A 24,505-nucleotide genomic window follows, 5' to 3' on the forward strand; every position below is an offset into this window, starting at 1 on the left:
TATCACATCCTGATATGTGTGTGTGTATATATATATATATATATATATATATATATATATATATATATATATATATATATATATATATATCTATATCTCTAATATATCTATATCTCTAATATAACTCAGAGGGTTTTCTTTCATGGATGCTTCTCTAATGTCAAACTTGTAAAGTGTGGTGTACCACAGGGCAGCTCTCTAGGTCCTCTACTCTTTTCTATTTTTATCAATGACCTGCCACTGATGCTAATGATTCAACCATATACGCATCAGCAACCACAGCTAATTAATTCACTGAAACCCTTAACAAAGAGTTGCAGTCTGTTTTGAAATGGGTAGTCAATATTAAACTGGTCCTGAACTTTTGGTACAAGTTATTCCCTAAGTTCTAGACCTCAGCTGAATCTGCTATTGAATGGTGTGGATGTTGAACAAGTTGAGGAGACTAAATTACTTGGTGTTACTTTAGATTGTAAACTGTCATGGTCAAAACATATAGATTCAATGGTTGTAACGATGGGGAGTGATCTGTCTGTAATAAAGAGATGCTCTGCTTTTTTGATACAACACTCCATAAAGCAAGTCCTGCAGGCTCTAGTTTTATTTTATCTTGATTATTTTCCAGTCATAATGGGTCAGGTGCTGCGAAGTAAGACCTAGTTAAGCTCCCGAGACGCAGCAGTCTAAGGCATTGCATCTCCTTGCTTGAGGCGTCTCTACAGACCCAAGTTCGATTCCATGCTGTATCACAAACGGCCGTGATTGGGAGTCCCAATTGGCCCAGCGTCGTCCGGGTTAGGGTTTGGCTGGGGTAGACCGTCGTTGTAAATAAGAATTTGTTCTAAACTGACTTGCCTAGTTAAATAAAAAAGCTGCCGCTGGCCAAGAACATAGAGGCACATCTTGCTCTTCATTGTAATCAGAGGGCTAATATTAATACTATGCATGCCAGTCTCTCTTGGCTGAGAGTTGAGAAAAGACTGACTCTGTCACTTGTTTTTATAGGAAACATTCATGTGTTGGAAATAGTTTGCATAGTCAATGTACACACAGCACTGACATACACACACCCAATTACCTCACCAAAAATACCACCAGGGGTCTTTTCACAGTCCCCAGGTCCAGAAAAATTCAAGGAAACGTACAGTATTATATAGAGCCATGAGTGTGTGGAACTCCCTTTCATCTTATATAGCGCAAGTGAACAGCAAACCTGGTTTAAAAAATAAAATAAATAAACACCTCATGGCACAATGCCTCTCCCCCATGTGAACTACTTGTTGTGTGTATGAACTGACATGTATGTGTAACTGATAGATGCACACACACGCACTACATGTTGTTTTAAATTGTAAAGTATTTTGTCTGTAATGTCGGACCCCAGTAAGACTAGCTGTCGCCACTGGCTAATAAATCAAAACATTTTAGTAATTTACCAGACGCCCCTTTCCAGAGCAACTGCATACATTTTCATACTGGTCCCTCATGGGAATCGAACCCACAAGCCTGGCGTAACTAGCGCCATGCTCTGCCAACTGAACCACATGGGACCTTGTCATAGAGAACATAGGTCTATCTGTCAACCAATGTGAAAGAATCCAGATCAAATGTTTGAAATGGTTCAGCTGCCATGAAAACAAAGGCGTCAGTCACCTCTAGAAATGACTTCAATGCTCTCCATGCTGCCCTTTTGCCCTTTCCATGAAACTGCATGGAAGCCTGGCAAAGCCAAACTCTTGTGCATTCCAAGCTTTTCGCAGATGGTATTGATGCAAATCTCCTGTTATTTTTTAGCCATACCAAAAGCAACCCACAGCTTTTTGGTTGGATAATCCTTGGTAAGATAGAAGAACAGCCCAGCAATGAGATCTGTATCCACTGTTGAAATGATAATGGTCTGTGCACCCTTTTGAAGGGCATCTTTAAGATGAAGGCATACTTTAGTGCAGGGGTGTCCAACCCTGTTCCTGGAGAGCTATCTTCCTGTATGTTTTCGCTCCAACCCCAGTTGTAACTAACCTGGTTCAGCTGATCAATCAGCTAATTATTAGAATCAGGTGGGTTGGAGTGAACCTACAGGATGATAGCTCTCCAGGAACAGGTTTGGACACCCCTGCTCTAGTGTCTCACTCTTCATGGTCACATTATGGCATTGATGTCAGAGACCTCTTTAGCACCACAGACTTATCAGTTGTAACAGATATTTTCCTTCTTCAAATTCATTCCCATACACCATATGTGTCAACATTTTCAAAAGCCCCTGTTTGTTAGTAGGATTTCTGAGAAAGTTAGAAAGCTTCCATGTAATTTCTATCTGATGCCTTTCCCTCACTTTTCTCTCATTGAGTGTCCCACACTATTGATTCTATTGCAGTTTTTCAACTGGTGCTCTACCCAAGGCAGGAAGATACTACTGCCATATTCGCCAAATGTGTCAATGATTTTGACATCAGAAGAAGAGGGCGTGGTGGGAAGGAGTCTACAGCAGTCAGGCGTAGCAGATCAGATTTTTTGATTGGCAGGTTAAGCGTTCCGGTATTTTTAAGGATTGGAGGACATGGGTTATTTTCATGAGATAAAGGTTTCCATCTCGAAACTTGCTCGCTATGTAAAATTGAAAAGTGTACAATCACATTTTAATGCTGATATTAACTTTCTCTTTTGTGACTGTGCTTGCCTTAACATTTTTAAACAAACAGTGGTACATTTTCCCTCTTAATGCTCTGGTGGATGGATGTGTTCCTATCCACAATGACTTCCTTGAGAAGTGCCGAGTTTCTCAATGGTAATGAAATCTTTGCTTGCACAATTGCATGTATCCAAAACCAGGAATGGAATCCCCTTACTTGAGATTGTTGCACAAGCTGGCCATTTGATGTCTGGTGTGATGAACTTTGCTCGTGTTGGAGGTTTTGTGTTAAAAGGGGACACTACATTCAAAAGCTGGGATTCAAAATCAACCAGTAGAATGTCCTGCTACCATCCATCTCCAGAAGGCAGTGGGGTTCTCTGTTCCTTTTAGAGGGTTTCCCGTGTTCCTTTTACCAGCTAATGGTTTTGCACATGGGCTTGGTCAAGTGGCATGCATTAGAACCCGTTTTGTGTTTTTGGCAGGACCAGGATGTCTGAGAATTTTTATAATGTTAGCTGTAGAGCTTTCATGTCTCAAATGTGGATTGGAATCCACCTTGCATAGTTAGTTCTGTCCAGTGCAAAGAACCAAGTCCTCGAATGTTCCAACATAAAGACCAAAATCTCTAGTTATGTGTGTACAGACAAAAATCACTAGTCTTTCAAATTGAAGAACAATGTTCCAGAACTGGAATGTTGAATACCTGCTTTCCATGTATGAAAATAAGTGCATGTGGATTCGAACAGCCAAACATCTTTCAGGAATTTTGACAATGAACATAAAGTAACTTGATGACTGTGCCTGGTTTTGGTCAAGTGTGCTGCCACTCCAACATATGCTTACCCAACACCTTACAACGTTCCCTGTTGGTCCCTTACCATTTTCCCTCAGGACGTTAGCTGGGTAGCTGTCTGGAATTAATATTATATGTTGATTGTTTTGTATATCTTTAGCTAGCTAACCAACAAGACCTAACATTTTAAGTGAACAAAATCTGTGGCTAGCTTTTTTTGACAGAACAACCATGTCCGGTTTAAAGTCGTATTGCAATTACACATGTTCCCAATCAATTAGCTACATAATATAACTCCTAGAGTCTGTTGGCAATTCTATCTGTAAGGTTACTCAGTCGGTCGAGCAGTGAATTTCAAACATAGATTCAACCACAAAGACCAGGGAGGTTTTCTAATGCCTCGCAAAGAAGGGCACCTATTGGTAGATCGGAAGGGGAAAAAAGCAGACATTAAATATCCCTTTGAGCATTGTGACGTTATTAAAACTTGTCAGGGTTAGGGTCCTTTTTTCTGAATTTCCGTCTGACTAATGTGCCCAAAGTAAACTCCCTGTTACTCAGGCCCAAAAGCCAGGATAGACATTAAATATCCCTTTGAGCATTGTGACGTTATTAATTACACTTTGGATGGTGTATAAATACAGCCAGAGAGGAAGGAAACAGCTCAGGGATTTCACCATGAGGCCAATGGTCACTTTAAAACATTTACAGAGTTTAGTGAGTGTGATATGAGAGAACTGAGGATGGAGCAACAACATTGTAGTTACTCCACAATACTGACATAAATGGTAGAGTGAAAGAAGGAAGCCTGTGCAGAGTAAAAATGATCCAAAACATGCATCCTGTTTGCAACAAGGCACTCAAGTAAAACTGCTAAATAATTGGCAAAGAAATGAACTTCATGTCCTGAATAGAAAGTGTTATGTTTGAGGCAAATCCAACACAACACATCACTGAGTACTACTATTCATATTTTCAAGGATGGTGGTGGCTGCATCATGTTATGGGTATGCTTGTGATCGGCAAGGACTGGGTCGTTTAAAAAAAAAAAGTAAACCCTAGAGGAAAACCTGGTTCAGTCTGCTATCCAACAGACACTGGCAGACAAATTCACCTTTCAGCAGGAAAATAACCTAAAACAGAAGGCCAAATATACAGTCGTGGCCAAAAGTTTTGAGAATGACACAAATATTAATTTTCACAAAGTCTGCTGCCTCAGTTTGTATGATGGCAATTTGCATATACTCCAGAATGTTATGAGTGATCAGATGAATTGCAATTAATCGCCCCCAAAAAACATTTCCACTGCATTTCAGCCCTGCCACAAAAGGACCAGTTGACATCATATCAGTGATTCTCTCGTTAACACAGGTGTGAGTGTTGACGAGGACAAGGCTGGAGATCACTCTGTCATGCTGATTGAGTTCAAATAACAGACTGGAAGCTTCAAAAGGAGGGTGGTGCTTGGAATCATTGTTCTTCCTCTGTCAACCATGGTTACCTGCAAGGAAACACGTGCCGTCATCATTGCACAAAAAGGGCTTCACAGGCAAGGATATTGCTGCCAGTAAGATTGCACCTAAATCAACCATTTATCAGATCATCAAGAACTTCAAGGAGAGTGGTTCAATTGTTATGAAGAAGGCTTCAGGGCACCCAAGAAAGTCCAGCAAGCGCCAGGACCGTCTCCTAAAGTTGATTCAGCTGCGGGATCGGGGCTTACCACCAGTACAGAGCTTGCTCAAGAATGGCAGCAGGCAGGTGTGAGTGCGTCTGCACGCACAGTGAGACGACAACTTTTGGAGGATGGCCTGGTGTCAAGAAGGGCAGCAAAGAAGCCACTTCTCTCCAGGAAAAACATCAGGGACAGACTGATATTCTGCAAAAGGTACAGGGATTGGACTGCTGAGGACTGGGTTAAAGTCATTTTCTCTGATGAATCCCCAATCCGATTGTTTGGGGCATCCGAAAAAAAGCTTGTCCGGAGAAGACAAGGTGATCGCTAGCATCAGTCCTGTGTCATGCCAACAGTAAAGCATCCTGAGACCATTTATGTGTGGGGTTGCTTCTCAGCCACGGGAGTGGGCTCTCTCACAATTTTGCCTAAGAACACAGCCATGAATAAAGAAGGGTACCAACACATCCTCCAAGAGCAACTTATCCCAACCATCCAGGAACAGTTTGGTGATGAACAATGCCTTTTCCAGGATGATGGAGCACCTTGCCATAAAGCAAAAGTGATAACTAAGTGGCTCAGGGAACAAAACATCGATATTTTGGGTCCATGGCCAGGAAACTCCCCAGACCTTAATCCCATTGAGAACTTGTGGTCAATCCTCAAGAGGCGGGTGGACAAACAAAAACCCACAAATTCTGACAAACTCCAAGCATTGATTATGCAAGAATGGGCAGCCATCAGTCAGGATGTGACCCAGAAGTTAATTGACAGCATGCCAGGGCGGATTGCAGAGGTCTTGAAAAAGAAGGGTCAACACTGCAAATATTGACTCTTTGCATCAACTTCATGTAATTGTCAATAAAAGCTTTTGACACTTATGAAATGCTTGTAATTCTACTTCAGTATTCCGTAGTAACATCTTACAAAAATATCTAAAGACACTGAAGCAGCAAACCTTGTGGAAATGAATATTTCTGTCATTCTCAAAACTTTTGGCTGCGACTGTACACTGGAGTTGTTTACCAAGATGACATTGAATGTTCCTGAGTATTCTAGTTATAGTTTTCTTTTAAATCGGCTTGGAAATCTTTTGCAAACCTTGAGAATTGCTGTCTAGCACTGATCAACAACCAACTTGACAGAGTTATAATGTGCAAATATTGTACATTACAGGTGTGCCAAGCTCTTAAACCTTGTTCACATTGCAGGCCTTAATGCTCAAATCAGTTTAGTTTTTCAAATTCGTTTTGGAATACTGCCTGTCCAAACAGCAAGTTACAAGTGACCAAATCAGATTTGTGTATGTTCAGACAGCAGTCATTTGCTGACATGGCTACCTTAGTTGTCATAGTGACAACAGGTGTGTGCACAGGGATGTAGGTTGATTGGTGGTGGTGCTCGTGGTTCTTATCACTTAGAAGTTATGTAGCAAGCTTAGGTGACATCAATGCCTGCCATGAACGTTTGCCAGTTGTTTTCAATGTTCAAAATCATTACGTTTACATTTTAGTCATTTAGCAGACGCTCTTGTCCAGAGCGACTTACAGTAGTGAATGCATACATTTCATAAAATGTTTTCTCCGTACTGGTCCCCCGTGGGAATCGAACCCACAAACCTGGCGTTGCAAACACCATGCTCTACCAACTGAGCCACACGGGGCCCATAATGTAAGAACACTTTTAAAGCCTCAAAGGATAAGATGATCCAACTTTCAAAGTGAGTCCTTTTTGGCTAGCCACAGCAGTCACCTAGCTAGTTAGGTGGCTGTTCAGCTTTCTGGCACATTCACTCATTTGTTTCTAAACAATTAACAAGCTAATTAGCTACCACATGATATTGTCAAACTGTCAATAGAGTACCTAGCAACCAACAACATATGACAAGAAACCGTCTAAAAAAAAACACTTCAGGGCAAATAAATCAGATTTGACTGTTCAGATACTAGTTGCATGGCTAGGAATCAGATTTCACTTCAAACCACCTACAAAAGTGATCTGAAATGAGGATTGAAATATCAGATTCCATGTGCTTTTTGGTTGTTCAGACTGCAGGAAAAAGAACAGATTTGAATCAGTTATGCAAAACGTTTAGATTTGAGTCACTTCAAACTGCCAATGTGAACAAGGCTTTAGAGACTTAACCAGAAAGACTCACAGCTGTAATCACTTCCAAATGTCATTCTAACATGTATTGTCGCAGGGGTGTGACTACTTTATGTAAATTAGATTTCTTTATCAAATGTTTTAATAAAATTGCAAAAAAAATCTATAAACATGTTTTCACTTTGTCATTATGGGGTATTGTGTGTAGATGAGTTAGAAAAAAACTAAATGTAATTAATTTTGAATTCAGGCTGTAACACAACAAAATGTGCAATAAGTCAAGGGGTATGAATACTTTCTGAAGGCACTGTATGTTTAGTAGGAGAAAAACTGGAGCCAAGACCTCAAAAATAAAGATAAAAAATGTATTATATTGAGCTGCTTCGTTCTGGATTAGTAGGCTTACTTGCGAGCCCACCGTAGTAGAAGCAGAGAAGCAACCTCACAGCAAAAAATGTAGGCAAGTTTCGGCCTCTTGTGGCCAAACTGTTATTGCACCCTACACTGCTGAATACATGTTATGAATAGTCATACATGGTATATTACACTAGATATGTATGAAAGCTATGTTAGCTGCTAACCTCCATCACCCACCACTCTCTTTGCAGGAGAGGAGTGTTCATCCAGGCCGAGATGGCTGATTTTGAGCATCTGTTGTGGAGGCTGGGCCAGGCAGGTGGGGTGATGCAGGCCAGCCCACCCATGCCCCAGTACCGCTCCCCTCAAGGACACGACTTACACACACGCTTCATCCACCACTGCCTGGACAACGGCCTTCGCTACCTGCTCTACACCTACCTGGAGCACAACAGGTGAGGAAAGGGACAATCAATATTTCATGACTATTCGCTAGGAGGAGGCTATGACTGAATCTCAAACCGGACACTTGGCCCCTGAGCCCTTTCTCCCGAGTGGCCACTTGCTGATGTGTTCAGTGTTTCCAAAAATGTTTCAGTGAGAATTGCTACGATAGCCTGGGTGACCCGAGTCACTCGACTCACAGCGACGGAGAGCTGTGACACGCTGGTCTGGATAGGAGGCCATTGTAAATGCAGTATTCGCGCAGTCGGTGCTGACAACAATTTTTCAGTGAGAATCACTATTGGCTCCTTAATTTGTCGCTACATGACATTTTGCCATTGCCGCGACAACGTCACAGCACCAATTTGCCTTGCTGCGGCACAGGTGCGGGCGTCAGTTGAGTAGTCCATTTTTTGTAGAAAAAATCATTCCAATCCCAATTTAACATGCAACGGCTGTTTAGAGTATTGCTTGGCTGGCTTTAGGACCATGGGGAACATTGCTCAGCCTGGGCTCCTTTTCTCTCACTTTTAGAAAGCAGAGAGTGTGCCAGTTTGTTTTGCCGGTCAGCTGTTTAGGCAGTGCGCCGATTGCTTTGAATATGATGTCGGCATTGTTGTTATCTGATAGCCAGGGGTTAGTTGAATTGGGAGGTGGGGGAGACCTATTTGGTGACCATTCGAAAACAAAAGCTATTTTATTGATATTAAAACCATAGTTTGTAATAGCTGTAATTGATATTTTCATTAATTCGCCCAGTAAGTTAGTGCAATTTTGGTTTAATGTATTGGTATGAAAATAAACACAACTGAACAACTTGCTATTTAGAGCATTTCCTAAAAATATACATGTCCTGTTTTTGGCTTCAAAGACAACAATTGTAGGCTATAACATAAACTCAGCAAAAAAAAGAAACGTCCTCTCACTGTCAACTGCGTTTATTTTCTGTCAACTGCGTATATTTGTATGAACATAAGATTCAACAACTGAGACATAAACAGAACAAGTTCCACAGAAATTGAATAATGTGTGCCTGAACAAAGGGGGGAGTCAAAATCAACAGTCAGTATCTGTTGTGGCCACCAGCTGCATTAAGTACTGCAGTGCATCTCCTCCTCATGGACTGTACCAGATTTGCCAGTTCTTGCTGTGAGATGTTACCCCACTCTTCCACCAAGTTCCCGGACATTTCTGGGGGGGAATGTCCCTATCCCTCACCCTCCGATCCAACAGGTCCCAGACGTGCTCAATGGGATTGAGATCCGGGCTCTTCGCTCGCCATGGCAGAACACTGACATTCCTGTCTTGCAGGAAATCACGCACAGAACGAGCAGTATGGCTGGTGGGATTGTCATGCTGGAGGGTCATGTCAAGATGAGCCTGCAGGAAGGGTACCACATGAGGGAGGAGGATGTCTTCCCTGTAACGCACAACGCTGAGATTGCCTGCAATGACAACAAGCTCAGTCCGATGATGCTGTGACACACCGCCCCAGACCATGACGGACCCTCCACCTCCAAATCGATCCCACTCCAGAGTACAGGCCTAAGCGTAACGCTCATTCCTTCAAATATAAATGCAAATCCGACCATCAATAGAAAGGCCTCCTTAGTGTCCTAAGTTTTTAATTGCCTACTGTCTGTATGCTGTTAGTGTCTTAACGACCGTTCCACAGGTGCATGTTCATTAATTGTTTATTGAACAAGCATGGGAAACAGTGTTTAAACCCTTTACAATGAAGATCTGTGAAGTTATTTGGATTTTTATGAATTATCTTTGAAAGACAGGGTCCTGAAAAAGGCACGTTTTCTTTTTTTGCTGAGTTTATGTGCATTGTAGCAGTGACTGAAAGATAATTGAGATAATGCAAATCATTAATGATTACTTAGTTGGGGGAAAAAATGTTTACTTCTTGCTGTAGGACTACTTCATCATCACACTGCCTGTATCCCTAATCCCTACCTCTAGCCTACTAGCCCAAAGACAGGCAGATGGCGATATTGAGTCGTTTCATCTTACTGTACAAAGGCAGTGTATGCAGCTGGCTATACACTCGTAGGGTACAACATCAGGAATTAGCATTAGCCATTCTAGCATGGTGGTGGAAAATGGGGAAAGTATGCATATTTTCCTCTTTTTTTTTTTCTTCGCCTCTATGCTATTAAATCGAGTTAAGGAGAGAATGTTTTCAGTACGAACCGGTACATGGGGGATACGAGTGTATAGCCGGCTGCATACACTGCTTTTGGAGGGTAAGATGAAATGTGGGTAGATTCTCAATTCGCCCACCCCATTCTCACAAATGTATCCCGCTGTTTATGAAGTTTTTCATTCAACATGTGGAATTGAGAAATAGATGCTACAATACCTTTAAGAAATACTGCACCTTCAAGCACAAAACTCCTTAGCTAGATGTAAACTTGTGCGACTAAAGCCAGGCGTGCACTGCACGATTTTGGCCCCAATTTAGCTGTCCCAGACATGTTTTTGAGATCGGAGACAAAATCCCCATGTCGTTGCCTACTCAACGCTCGGCCGTCATCAACGCTCGTTTAATGAGAGCAGGTCAGAGACACAATCTGAGGGCTACCGATCCCGTCTTTGTCGGCACAATGCTCTTGTAGCGTGAGATGTGCAACGTATGACAAGTTTTGAGAACGGTGATCAGCAATAGCGAGCTCGCCAGTAAGATGATGACTTTGCATCACCGTCGCATCACCCAGAATGTGTAGACTGACAAGCAGGAGCGATGACTACTACTAGTATGCGTTTATACTTTAAGAAGACAAATTGTACAATTGTTACAGCTCTGAAGTTCACAAGCATTGTTATTAAATAAAAATTGTATTGGCTAGATATTTCAACTCTGTATGGCAAGCGTGAATGACTGAAAATGTTTGAGGCAGCTTTGAGCCACAGCTCGTTCTAGCTACGTTAACAATCTATTCACATTGTCACATCATTGTTTTCGCGAGACAGCGTGGTATCGAGCATCCTCATGATGCAAAAATGTTTAAATTAATTATAGATTTCTTGATGATTCATTCAGACTGTTTTGAGGGCGGCAGGTAGCCCAGCGGTTTGAGCATTGGGCCAGTAACCAAAAGGTCTCTGGTTCAAATTCCCAAGCCAACAAGGTCTTTGTGCCCTTGAGCAAGGCACTTCACCCTAATTTACTTTGGCTCACCTTGTAAAACAATTTGCTCCGGTGTATGTGACAATAAAACAAATCTATTTCTCTTTAGGAGTGGCTTTGTAGTTGCAAGGTAACACGCTAAGATTCGTGTTTAGAACTTGCTGTCTCGGGCGCCGAGTTGGCACAGGATTCCCTCTTAGTAGAGAGGCTGCTGAAAGACACAGTGGAGCCCTCGATCACTCGACAACTAACCGTTGAGATTGACTTGTGTTCGGTTTGAGATTCAGCTAATGTATTGTATTTCTTGTATTAGGCGCTTACTGATCATGGTTTTGAAAGTATTTTCAATTGTCAAACAAACAATTTCCAATTGAAGCTATTTGCGGCTCTGATGACACTGCATTCGTGAAATATACTGTATGTTTTTATAGCTCATGCTCCATCTTTGTTTTCTTTCTTTGTATTTAGATTGACCCCCAGGAATTGCCCTGTCCTTGCTGATAATGGTCTATATGAAAGTCACCCGTGGTTTGAAATGCTGGTGAAAATGCAAGAGATTACCAGAGACCTCTCAGGTATGGCAGTTTTAGTTATGTGGTGATGGGTTCTGATTTCTTAACCTTTGAAATCATTAAATATACTTATTCATTTCACTGAGGGATAGAGGGTAATGTATAACGTTTACATTGTCAGGATATGTTATTGTTAGCCATCAGGGATCCTATGGGAGGAGAAGAGAGTCTGGTACCAGTCACCATGACAGCCATGAGTTGGGGAGAAGTGAGGAATAACTTCTGGATAGCAACAGAGGTGTATTGGCTGTCCAGATGTGTAAGGAGGGGCTCAGCATAGGAGAAAGGGTTAAATGTCAGTGTTTGTGTGAATATGTTCTATGTCTTATGCAGATGTATGACCCAGTGGGTGAATAAACTTGGTTTGAGCTTCATTAAGCATCCGTGAGTTTTTTAGTCTGTTTATTTTGAACCTAATAGTGGTATGTCATGTTTTATTTTTGGTGCTTAGACTACCTTAAGGTTGATTTATAGTCCGTCTTACGTAATGTCTCTAGACCATTAGAATGCGACAAGTGTCATTGGCCAAAACTACATTGAATTTATACTCATGCCGACTGTCTGTAGACTGTCGATGCGACTGTCATTTTCCTTGTTGCATAGGCATGAAATATTTTCAACTTTGAACCTGTTGTTGGGACCATTGTTAGGATAACCTGATTTTGACAGCATCAAGAAGTTCTACATTTCTGTTAAAATAAAAGTTGTTTACAGTCTAAACATTGTCATATGTTCGGGTCATCATTTGAACTGTCTAGCATGCTAACAACGAACTAAAACACTGTTGGAAAGTTGCTTTCAGTTTCCTGGCTAGATTAGCATATCCTAAATACATTTTTAAACGGATGGGTTTATTGGTATAGAGCAGGTATGCTATTTGGAACACCAGGCTGCTGATGTCATGCAGTCGTATTTGTTTTTGAACTTTTTCAAAATGACAATGAAAAGTTTGTGACATGTAGTTTGACGAGTCATTAATAACCATTAAATAATTGTGTGTCTCTGTCCTGTAGATCCAGAACGCGTGTTCCAGGCCAGTCTGACCAGTGCCCAGGTCCTCATCCCAGGCAGCCAGGCCATGGTTAGCAGCATGCTCCTGGAAGGACACAGTCTTCTGGCCCTCGCTACCATCATGTTTGCCCCGGGTGGCATCGACCAGGTCTGGACCTTTTCTCTCCTCAAAAGCCTTATATATGGTAACTGCGTGATGCTATGTGATAACTGCATGAGGGTATTTCACCTTATAATTCTGCCTTCAGCGATTTCCTAGGCAGGAAACAGGAATTTCATGCATAAGTTCGTTTTATTTCCCACAGTGGCCATTTTTGGAATGCGGTGATCATGCTGGTTCCACCAGGCTATTGGCCAAAAGGTGAACAGCTCCATCAGAGCAAGACAAAACCTAATCTATTGACTCATACAGTATAGCAAAATGATCACAACAAAACAACCAACTTTCAATGCTCATGTTTTTATTGGGTATGCCCAATGACTAGATATGACGTGTAGAACGTGACACCATTCATTCCTATGTGAAGACTCAACAGTGCATTGAAATCAAATTAAGTCGGTTAAAGGTGCAGTATGCAGAAATCACTCCGCCATTTACTGATTGCAAAAATTCTAATAGTTTGCATAATTTCAGTTTGTGGCAAAAGTAGAGAATCATTGTATCTTCTAAATCGCTGTGCTATATCTTTTCAATAACCAAATATATTGTATTTTTAGCTGTTTGAAGCTAGTGTACAAAACCGAAAGTAAAAGACAAAAACATAAGCATGGGAAGTATAGAAATGGTGCACATAGAACAGATTTATTGCTTATTAGACTTAATTTCAATGCGAATGACAGATCTATAACTCCCATTTCTATGTGAATTTGGTCAGGTTTGCCAAAAAGTTACATATTGTAGCTTTTAAGATGGCGTCTCATGGAGACATAACATGCACAATTTGAGGTACTCCAGGTAGTGATGTTTCAGGCTAGCTTAGTGCTGCCCCCTTTCATTGAATAACTCAAGTAGAAGGCCTACCGGGGTCCTGCAGGCTGTTATTATATAGTAACTAAATGATCCTTATACAGTTGCGGCCAAATATATTGCCACTTTTGCACTTCTGTTAAATAATTCCCTATTTGTTTCAAAATAAGTTTGTCCCCACATCTTGTTATTGGATTTTCTACATTGCAGAACTATTTTCTACATTTGCATGTCACGAAAATCAATTTTTCACCACATTGATTCAAGTCAGAGTGATTTTTGTTTTGTTTTATTGTGATAACACACCCAGACTTACCAAGAATAGTTTATCAAATAAATATGGTTATTTCATGGATTTATTTACAAAAAACACTATTCACACGTATGACAGATGCACATTTTGCATAGATTTACAGATAAAATGGCACTTAAAATCTAAATTACACAAGATCTAAAATAAATCCTCTGGACAAGTCTGGCTATAAGTCCTAAGAACCAGTGTGTGGAATAATGTAAATGTACTTCCTTTGAAGGCTGAGAAAAATTGACTTAGCGCATGGGAAACCGGTCATTTTGAGAAAATGGCAGATAAAGATAAGTGAATGCAGTTAACATGTATTTTCCATAAATATGTCTGTTTTTGTAACATTAATTAATCTCTTATGTTATTTTTAAATTGACAATGAATACACTTTTTACAAATACACTAGCACATCACATGGTAAATATGCATAGTGTTGGGCAAATGCGTATAGCATATTGCTCAATTTGTAATTTAAAAGGCTGGTGAAATTTGCATGGTCAGTGATTAATAAGTTATGCATGCCTCATATGTAAGACCCTCTTTAAGTTGTTGCTGGTGCCTGTTGACTTTTTCGACTGCCTTGGGACCTGCGCTACGCTTGACACACACTGTTGAAGCAGCATCAGCTCTCACAATACGCATCTCATCATCCTCCCTGATTGCATCCAGTGTCATCAAAGTTCTGTCAAGTCACAATCTGTCCATCACCTTTGATATAATAGTGGTACCCTTGTTGAATGTGGCTACTGCATCAATGCGGCTTTTGCCCACAAGGTGGAGTTTATGCATTCTGGGTTCCTCCATGTTGCATTCTTTTGAGGTTGTCATTTGACATCCTATGGTATACAGGCACCATTTTCCGTGCAACCTCTCGATTAAAAAATGTATGGCCTAGATAGTTTTTTGTGACTGGGTGGATTCTAACCATTTTCTAGGGCTCGCTGGTACCAGCACCAAGATGATGAGCATCTGCCGTGATTAGGGGTTTCGTCTGTTGACATGGAATGGAGAAGACCAGCCCAGATGGCAGTCTTCTTGCTCTCTACATCACCCTTGATGTCAAGAATTGCACTCCTGAAATAGTTTTGTAGACTCTTACATTTTAGTGAAGTAAGTTTCCATACACCTCTGCCCCCAAGGCGTATTTCTGCATTAAGTTTACATAGAGATGTTCCCATCCTCTTGTGGGCATGATTGATGCATTCCAGTTTCCATACAGTGGCTTGCGAAAGTATTCACCCCCCTTGGCATTTTTCCTATTTTGTTGCCTTACAAACTGGAATTAAAATACATTTTTGGGGGGTTTGTGTCATTTGATTTAAACAACACGCCTACCACTTTGAAGATGCAAAATATTTTTTAATGTGAAACAAACAAGAAATGAGACAAAAAAACTGAAAACTTGGGCGTGCATAACTATTCACCCCTCAAAGTCAATACTTTGTAGAGCCACCTTTTGCAGCAATTACAGCTGCAAGTCTTTTGTGGTATCTCTCTATAAGCTTGGCACATCTAGACACTGGGATTTTTGCCCATTCTTCAAGGCAAAGCTGCTCCAGCTCCTTCAAGTTGGATGGGTTCCGCTGGTGTACAGCAATCTTTAAGTCATACCACAGACTCTCAATTGGATTGAGGTCTGGGCTTTGACTAGGCCATTCCAAGACATTTAAATGTTTCCCCTTAAACCACTCAATTGTTGCTTTAGCAGTATGCTTAGGGTCATTGTCCTGCTGGAAGGTGAACCTTCGTCACAGACTCAAATCTCTGGAGACTGAAACTGATTTCCTCTCAAGAATTTCCCTGTATTTAGCGCCGTCCACCATTCCTTCAATTCTGACCTGTTTCCCTGTCCCTGCCGATGGAAAAACATCCCCACAGCATGATGCTGCCACCACCATGCTTCACTGTGGGGATGGTGTTCTCGGGGTGATGAGAGGTGTTGGGTTTGCGCCAGACATAGCATTTTCCTTGATGGCCAAAAAGCTCAATTTTACTCTCATCTGACCAGAGTACCTTCTTCCATATGGTTGGGTAGTCTCCCACGTGCCTTTTGGCAAACACCAAATGTGTTTGCTTATTTATTTCTTTAAGCAATGGCTGTTTTCTGGCCACTCTTCCATAAAGCCCAGCTCTGTGGAGTGTACGGCTTAAAGTGGTCCTATGGACAGATACTCCAAACTCCGCTGTGGACAACTCCTTCAGGGTTATCTTTGGTCGCTTTGTTGCCTCTCTGATTAATGTCCTCCGTGCCTTGGTCCGTGAGTTTTGGTAGGTTTGTTGGCATACAATTTTTTTAATAATGGATTTAACCTCTTACATCTAGACGTTCCGCTAGCGGAACACCTGCTCCAATAGCCAATGATGGGCGTGGCGCGAATGACAAATTCCTCAAAAATACAAAAACTTCAATTTTTCAAACATATGACTATTTTACACCATTTTAAAGACAAGACTCTCCTTTATCTAACCACACTGTCCGATTTCAAAAAGGCTTTACAACGAAAGCAAAACATTAGATTATGTCAGCAGAGTATTATGTTATACAATACATGCATGTTTTGTTCAATCAAGTTCATATTTATATCAAAAACCAGCTTTTTACATTAGCATATGACGTTCAGAACTAGCATACCCCCCGCAAACTTCCGGTGAATTTACAAAATTACTCACGATAAACGTTCACAAAAAACATAACAATTATTTAAAGAATTATAGATACAGAACTCCTCTATGCACTCGCTATGTCCGATTTTAAAATAGCTTTTCGGTGAAAGCACATTTTGCAATATTCTCAGTAGATAGCCCGGCATCACAGGGCTAGCTATTTAGACACCCAGCAAGTTTAGCACTCACCAAAGTCAGATTTACTATAAGAAAAATGTTATTACCTTTGCTGTTCTTCGTCAGAATGCACTCCCAGGACTTCTACTTCAATAACAAATGTTGGTTTGGTCCCAAATAATCCATTGTTATATCCAAATAGCGGCGTTTTGTTCGTGCATTCAAGACACTATCCGAATGGTAAAGAAGGGTGACGAGCACGACACGACACAATATTCCATTACCGTACTTCGAAGCATGTCAACCGCTGTTTAAAATCAATTTTTATGCCATTTTTCTCGTAAAAAAGCGATAATATTCCGACCGGGAATCTGCGTTTAGGTAAAAAGCCGAAAGAAAATAAAGCATGTGGTCGACTCGTGCACGCGCCTAAGCCCATTGTCCTCTGATCGGCCACTTACCAAAGGCGATAATGTGTTTCAGACAGAGGCTGCCTCGATATCATTCAGCTTTTTCCCGGGTTCTGAGAGCCTATGGGAGCCGTAGGAAGTGTCACGTTACAGCAAAGATCCTCAGTCTTCAATAAAAAGAGCCAAAATGAACAAGAACTTTCAGACAGGTCACTTCCTGTAAGGAATCTTCTCAGGTTTTTGCCTGCCATATGAGTTCTGTTATACTCACAGACACCATTCAAACAGTTTTAGAAACTTTAGGGTGTTTTCTATCCAAAGCCAATAATTATATGCATATTCTAGTTTCTGGGCAGGAGTAATAATCAGATTAAATCGGGTACGTTTTTTATCCGGCCGTGAAAATACTGCCAAAGCCATAACAGGTTAATGGTGCTCCGTGGGAAGTTCAAAAATTCTGATATTTTTCTATAACCCTACCCTGATCTGTACTTCTCCATGACTTTGTCCCTGACCTGTTTGGAAAGCTCCTTGGTCTTCATGGTTCTGCTTTCTTGGTGTTGTCCCTTGCTTAGTGGTGTTGCAGACTCTGGGGCCTTTCAGAACAGGTGTATATATCCTGAGATCATGTGACAGATCATGTGACTTAGATTGCACACAGGTGAACCTTATTTAACGAATTATGTGACTTCTGAAGGTAATTGGTTGCACCAGATCTTATTTAGGGGCTTCATAGCAAAGGGGGTGAATACATATGCCCTCAACTTTTCTGTTTTTAATTTTAATATACTGCTCAAAAAAATAAAGGGAACACTTAAACAACACATCCTAGATCTGAACGAAAGAAATAATCTTATTAAATTCTTTTTTCTTTACGTAGTTGAATGTGCTGACAACAAAATCACAATGGAAATCCAATTTATCAACCCATGGAGGTCTGGATTTGGAGTCACACTCAAAATTAAAGTGGAAAACCACACTACAGGCTGATCCAACTTTGATGTAATGTCCTTAAAACAAGTCAAAATGAGGCTCAGTAGTGTGTGTGGCCTCCACGTGCCTGTATAACCTCCCTACAATGCCTGGCATGCTCCTGATGAGGTGGCGGATGGTCTCCTGAGGGATCTCCTCCCAGACCTGGACTAAAGCATCCGCCAACTCCTGGACAGTCTGTGGTGCAACGTGGCGTTGGTGGATGGAGCGAGACATGATGTCCCAGATGTGCTCAATTGGATTCAGGTCTGGGGAACGGGCGGGCCAGTCAATAGCATCAATGCCTTCCTCTTGCAGGAACTGCTGACACACTCCAGCCACATGAGGTCTAGCATTGTCTTGCATTAGGAGGAACCCAGGGCCAACCGCACTAGCATATGGTCTCACAAGGGGTCTAAGTATCTCATCTCGGTACCTAATGGCAGTCAGGCTACCTCTGGCGAGCACATGGAGGGCTGTGCGTCCCCCCAAAGAAATGCCACCCCACACCATGACTGACCCACCGCCAAACCGGTCATGCTGGAGGATGTTGCAGGCAGCAGAACGTTCTCCACGGCGTCTCCAGACTCTGTCACGTCTGTCACGTGCTCAGTGTGAACCTGCTTTCATCTGTGAAGAGCACAGGGCGCCAGTGGCGAATTTGCCAATCTTGGTGTTCTCTGGCAAATGCCAAACGTCCTGCACGGTGTTGTGCTGTAAGCACAACCCCCACCTGTGGATGTCGGGCCCACATACCACCCTCATGGAGTCTGTTTCTGACCGTTTGAGCAGACACATGCACATTTGTGGCCTGCTGGAGGTCATTTTGCAGGGCTCTGGCAGTGCTTCTCCTGCTCCTCCTTGCACAAAGGCAGAGGTAGCGGTCCTGCTGCTGGGTTGTTGCCCTCCTACGGCCTCCTCCACATCTCCTGATGTACTGGCCTGTCTCCTGGTAGCGCCTCCATGCTCTGGACACTACGCTGACAGACACAGCAAACCATCTTGCCACAGCTCGCATTGATGTGCCATCCTGGATGAGCTGCACTACCTGAGGCACTTGTGTGGGTTGTAGACTCCATCTCATGCTACCACTAGAGTGAAAGCACCGCCAGCATTCAAAAGTGACCAAAACATCAGCCAGGAAGCATAGGAACTGAGAAGTGGTATGTGGTCCCCACCTGCAGAACCACTCCTTTATTGGGGGTGTCTTGCTAATTGCCTATAATTTCCACCTGTTGTCAATTCCATTTGCACAACAGCATGTGAAATTTATTGTCAATCAGTGTTGCTTCCTAAGTGGACAGTTTGATTTCACAGAAGTGTGATTGACTTGGAGTTACATTGTGTTGTTTAAGTGTTCCCTTTATTTTTTTGAGCAGCGTATATATTTTTTAAGCAAGTTATTTATTTTCATTTCACTTCACCAATTTGAACTATTTTGTGTATGTCCATTACCTGAAATCCAAATAAAAATACATTTAAATTACAGGTTGTAATGCAACAAAATAGGAAAAACGCCAAGGGGGATGAATACTTTTGCAGGGCACTGTATCTCAATTCCTGGGTAGGGATCTAATGTGACAACTTTATGAAGTAGTCACCATCTGAGGGCATTTCTGTGTAACAAATGCGGTGGCGACTGACTGGTCTGGCCCACATGCATTTTGCTGCTTCCTGCTCTATTACTTTGCTAGACCCTGAGAAGTTTTCGGCACAGTCATCTGCATGTGACTCCTTCCATTCCCTGAACTCCTCCTCAGTAAACCCTATTTTCCTTTTCATCACACATGCATGGCAGTATGAAGACGACACTTCATAGTCTATCACTGGACCTGTTGCAATGTCTATGCACACACCTATTCCCGTAGTTGGAAGTGAATCCAATCCCTCCTCTTGTGCCAAGTGCCATCAAACGATAGATGAATGTCTATGACAGCATCGTCATCCTCCCTCAGCAACTCTGCTACGTCTGGATCTACAGTATATCTGTGTATGCTCTACTAATCTGGTTTGCAGCACTCTCCAAAGACTGCAGCCCTCTCTGAATCTCTGCAACTAAAGTGGAAAAAAGATTGCTTATTATGGTATCTATCGTAACTGCAGGAGTAAATATCAGCATGTATTTACCCTATGTTAATATCAGCATCTCAGCATGTATTTCTGTAGGTAAATGTAATCTCAGTAATCATACAGTAGTCTACTCTGTGTGTATGTGACAGTATGTATGTGACAATCTCATTATAGGAGAGACACTTCAAAACCTTATTCCTTATTATTTAATGTGTTATTCAATGCGTTTCTATGGGCTATAGTAGTGAAGGCCCAATTCAATATGTCATAAACAAAAATGGGTCCTAAACCTCGAAATCAAATAGCTAAATGATCCATGGTATGACCATCTTTAACAAACTCCATATGTTTACTTAGTAGACCATTTGAAGACAGGCGATGGCCTGTTGAGCATCTAATCCTGATTTTACAGTTTGGTTCAAAGTCAGCATTGGCAGATCTTGAAAAAAATTGTTTCACAACCATTCCCATTGGATTCAGACTGGTAAAGAGTGGAGTACAAATTCTTAAATTCATTATTAATCTCTGAATGATCACTTCATATACCATCAGATTGTGTGCAGATTTGTGAAATGAATTGAGATGCAGTAGTTTGACACAGTTGACGGGCTTAAAGTTTGTTTGCTTGTTAACCAAATGACGGATCTTCAGAAGCATAATCTCAACCTGATTTGTTGATGAGATCAAAGTCCATTTTTTTTTTATTTAAGCTTGTTATTGTGTACCCCTGGCGAGGGGTGCTCAACGTACTGTTGGTCTGTCAGAAAGTTCTCCCTTTTGATATCCATTTTGAAGTCCTTGGATCGCTCTTTATTACTGTTGGTTACATAAATGATTTGCCCTCTAATATATGCTTTCAATGTTTCCCATAAATGGCTGGGTGAAGTGTCCTCTGATTTTTTTATTTCTAAGAAAAGCTGTACCTGTTCTGAGACAAAGTTAATGAAATTATGCTCAGAGAGCGGCACAGAACGCCATGTTTTATGAGGCTTATTTTTCATGGTAGTACTGACGGTAGTACTAGGGGGGCGTGATCGGATATGACTAGATGCAGTTTTATCATCAACAACGAAGTAGTCAATATGTGAAAAATAGTGGTGGACTGGAGAAAAAAAATAGTATTGTTTTTCTGTGGGATCTAACTGCTGCCACAAATCAAAGACACCAAACTGTTCTAAAGAAGACATAATATCCTGAGTCCTGTGGGATATTATTTGTTAAACGGTTAAGTACCGGATTCAAAAAAACAATTAAAGTCCCCACCCAGAATCAGATAACGGGAGTTCAAATCTGGTAATAGAGAAAATAATGATTTGATAAAGTTGCCGTCATCTTTATTCTTCTCAAAGGATCGAACAGCTGGTGGTATTTGTACCCCACTTTGGGTGGAGTCTCCTCCTTCTCGCTAAACATTGTATCTTCATTGCTAGGCAGTAAAATAAGTGATATGGGCAATAAACTGTTATTTTTCCCTTAACGTGACCTGACCTGACCTCAACCCCCTTCATCACTAATCCACGGCTCTCTCCCCTTATCAGTACCTGCCACGTGATCGCTTTCCCTACACTCAGTACATTCCAAGCTTAATTGCACACACTGTATACCTTCCTCCTACAGATAACCATTAACTTCTGATGTAGACCCTCTAAACCTAAGCACCCAATATTTCAATATGATACCTGATAATTTACCCTATCCCAAGTTTAGGAGTTAGAACCCAGAATCCATCAATAGCCTACTAAATATACAGTGCATTCGGAAAGCATTCAGACCTCTTCACTTTTTCCAAACTCTGTCAGGTTGGATGGGGAGCGTCACTGCACAGCTATTTTCAGATCTTTCCAGAGATGTTCAGGTCCGGGCTCTGGCTGGGCCACTCAAGGACATTCAGAGACTTGTCCCGAAGCCACTCCTGCATTGTTTTGGCTGTGTGCTTAGGGTCGTTGTCCCGTTGGAAGGTGAACCTTCTCCCCAGTCTGAGGTCCTGGAGCAGGTTTTCAGACTGCGGAAAAGGTGCATCCGCATGAGCTCCGAACAGGGCAGATCAATAAGCGCAACCAACGGACGGGGTAGAGGGTTGCAAACTTGACAACTTCATGATGACTTGCGGTCAGTGGGTTCTAAACAACAATTACAATTAAAAAAAAGATGAAAACATGTTTGGGGGGAATTATACCACCACCCAGCGCTTAATTTGTAAATTGGGAGGTGCCGGGGGAACACATGAAAGAAAAATCACTTTTCTAATAAAGCATTGCTTGCATTATCATTGCTTTTGCGTACTGGCATAGACCAGTAGAGTAGAGAGAGGCGCTTGCAGAAGTTGCGCTCATGGGGAACATTTTTAGTGGTCATGGGTCACTTTTATAAAAGCATTTCATACAATTCTACATCATTTTAGATGACTGGAGACTTTAGCACAAAGGATCAAAATGACAGGTTATACTTTGACACTGACAAATTGAGAATCTGAGATCAATGAAAACGACCTTGTCTTAAATCCATCAATAGCCTATGGAGACACACATACTGTACTATATGAGGAGGATTTTATAGTCCTAAAAAAGCTATCCAGTTTCACTGACTCACCCAATGTTGCGCAGCTCACTCACCGGCGATGGCCAATGCGCTCATGCCAAAAGCTTATCTCTCTTGTTTTACTTTGTAAAACAACGCTGTTTGCTCAATAGGTCAATTTGAAAGTTGATAACTTGGTAGCCTACAGACAGATTAGTCTTCCCTTTTCAGCAGGATCTTTGTTTCCCTGCTGTTGTATATGAAATCTTGCAAAAGGCCTGTATTGGTTGACAGCAGTAATTCCATAACTTTGGCAAATGTATTTACATTTATCAGTGGTGCTGCGATAGCTCCAGCACCCTTAACACGGCTGTGATTCTGTAAGGAAATAAATGATTAAGTGCAACGCTGGAGAGATGAGAGTTGCATGCTTATTTCTATCAGAGCAGGGAGAGACATCATAGAAAGTGAATCTCATTCTGGTTCTGTGAGAAATACAGGCGCACTTCTCTCTCTCACCACAGCAATGGCCATGCGTTGGTTTATATAGGCTACAATGTTGTGCAAAACATAAACCCGGGCCAGCCCAACACTAATCAATTCTTAGAATTTCAGGCACTGTTTTCACATTACGTTTTTTAGGGGGCAGCCAGGAGAATTACATAGGATCAACTTGAATGAACTCTGATTGCTTTTATTGTAATTTTTACTTTGCAAACAGTAAAAATTATGTTTTATGTTACAAGAGGTACCGGATCCTAGCAAATGGATTCCAGAACGAAACATTCCAAAACTGAGGTGCCAAACAGGATCTGGCTCAAATTAAGCACTGCCACCACCCAAAAGGGCACGTTAGATACTGGAAAAGCAAAGGGCCTTGTGCTCTGCACAGGTTGAGCCCTATCTGTGCACTTCCTAACCCACAGCTCCCCATGTACAATATGAAAACCGCATTTCCCACCCCATATGCTCTGTAGCTGGGGTTTGTGTGGTTCCCCCTCCCCTCCTAAAGAAAATCGAAATGGGTTAAATTTACAAAGAAAATGTATACTAAACTTATTTAATAAGATTTTTTTTTTTTTTTAAGAAGCAAAAACTGTGTGGAAAAAGGGAGAGAGTAATGCCTATTTATGTGTTGGCCACTTTACTAATGTTTATCTCTTCCTTTTATAAAACAGCAAAACAAACATCTAGTGTTATGAGGAAGATAAATTGACATGGAACTAAACCTCATGGTATTGTTGTCCTGAGAACGGACAGGCACATAGATAGCACATTAATGTGCAAACAAAACAGTGTATCATTCGCCTACTGTTGTCCGTAGGTTCCTTGACCCCACCCACCCCGAGACGCACAGACACACGCATACAAATACACGTATTGTAGATACCTGTGTACAGTCGTGGCCAAATGTTTTGAGAATGACACAAATATTAATTTTCACAAAGTTTGCTGCTTCAGTGTCTTTAGATATTTTTGTCAGATGTTACTATGGAATGCTGAAGTATAATGACATGCATTTCATAAGTGTCAAAGGCTTTTATTGATAATTACATGAAGTTGATGCAAAGAGTCAATATTTGCAGTGTTGACCATTTCTTTTTCAAGACCTCTGCAATCCGCCCTGGCATGCTGTCAATTAACTTCTGGGCCACATCCTGACTGATGACAGCCCATTCTTGCATAATCAATGCTTGGAGTTTGTCAGAATTTGTAGGTTTTTGTTTGTCTACCCGCCTCTTGAGGATTGACCACAAG

The 24,505-nt window shown here is 41.5% G+C and overlaps 1 protein-coding gene across 3 annotated transcripts in view; it reads left to right on the plus strand.

The window, feature by feature from the left end:
* The window catches only part of spg11 (SPG11 vesicle trafficking associated, spatacsin), an 89,859-nt gene that overhangs the window by 28,019 nt on the left and 37,335 nt on the right, over window positions 1–24,505 (plus strand). For all 3 annotated transcript variants that reach the window (XM_014123970.3, XM_014123972.3, XM_014123971.3), the window contains exons 16-18: window positions 7,815–8,018; window positions 11,612–11,718; window positions 12,729–12,874. In XM_014123970.3, the coding sequence (XP_013979445.3) occupies window positions 7,815–8,018; window positions 11,612–11,718; window positions 12,729–12,874 (457 nt within the window). The remainder of the gene's footprint in view (window positions 1–7,814; window positions 8,019–11,611; window positions 11,719–12,728; window positions 12,875–24,505) is intronic.

This window comes from Salmo salar, chromosome 10 (genome assembly GCF_965601325.2).
Source record: "Salmo salar chromosome 10, fSalSal1, whole genome shotgun sequence".
Lineage (NCBI taxonomy): Eukaryota > Metazoa > Chordata > Actinopteri > Salmoniformes > Salmonidae > Salmo > Salmo salar.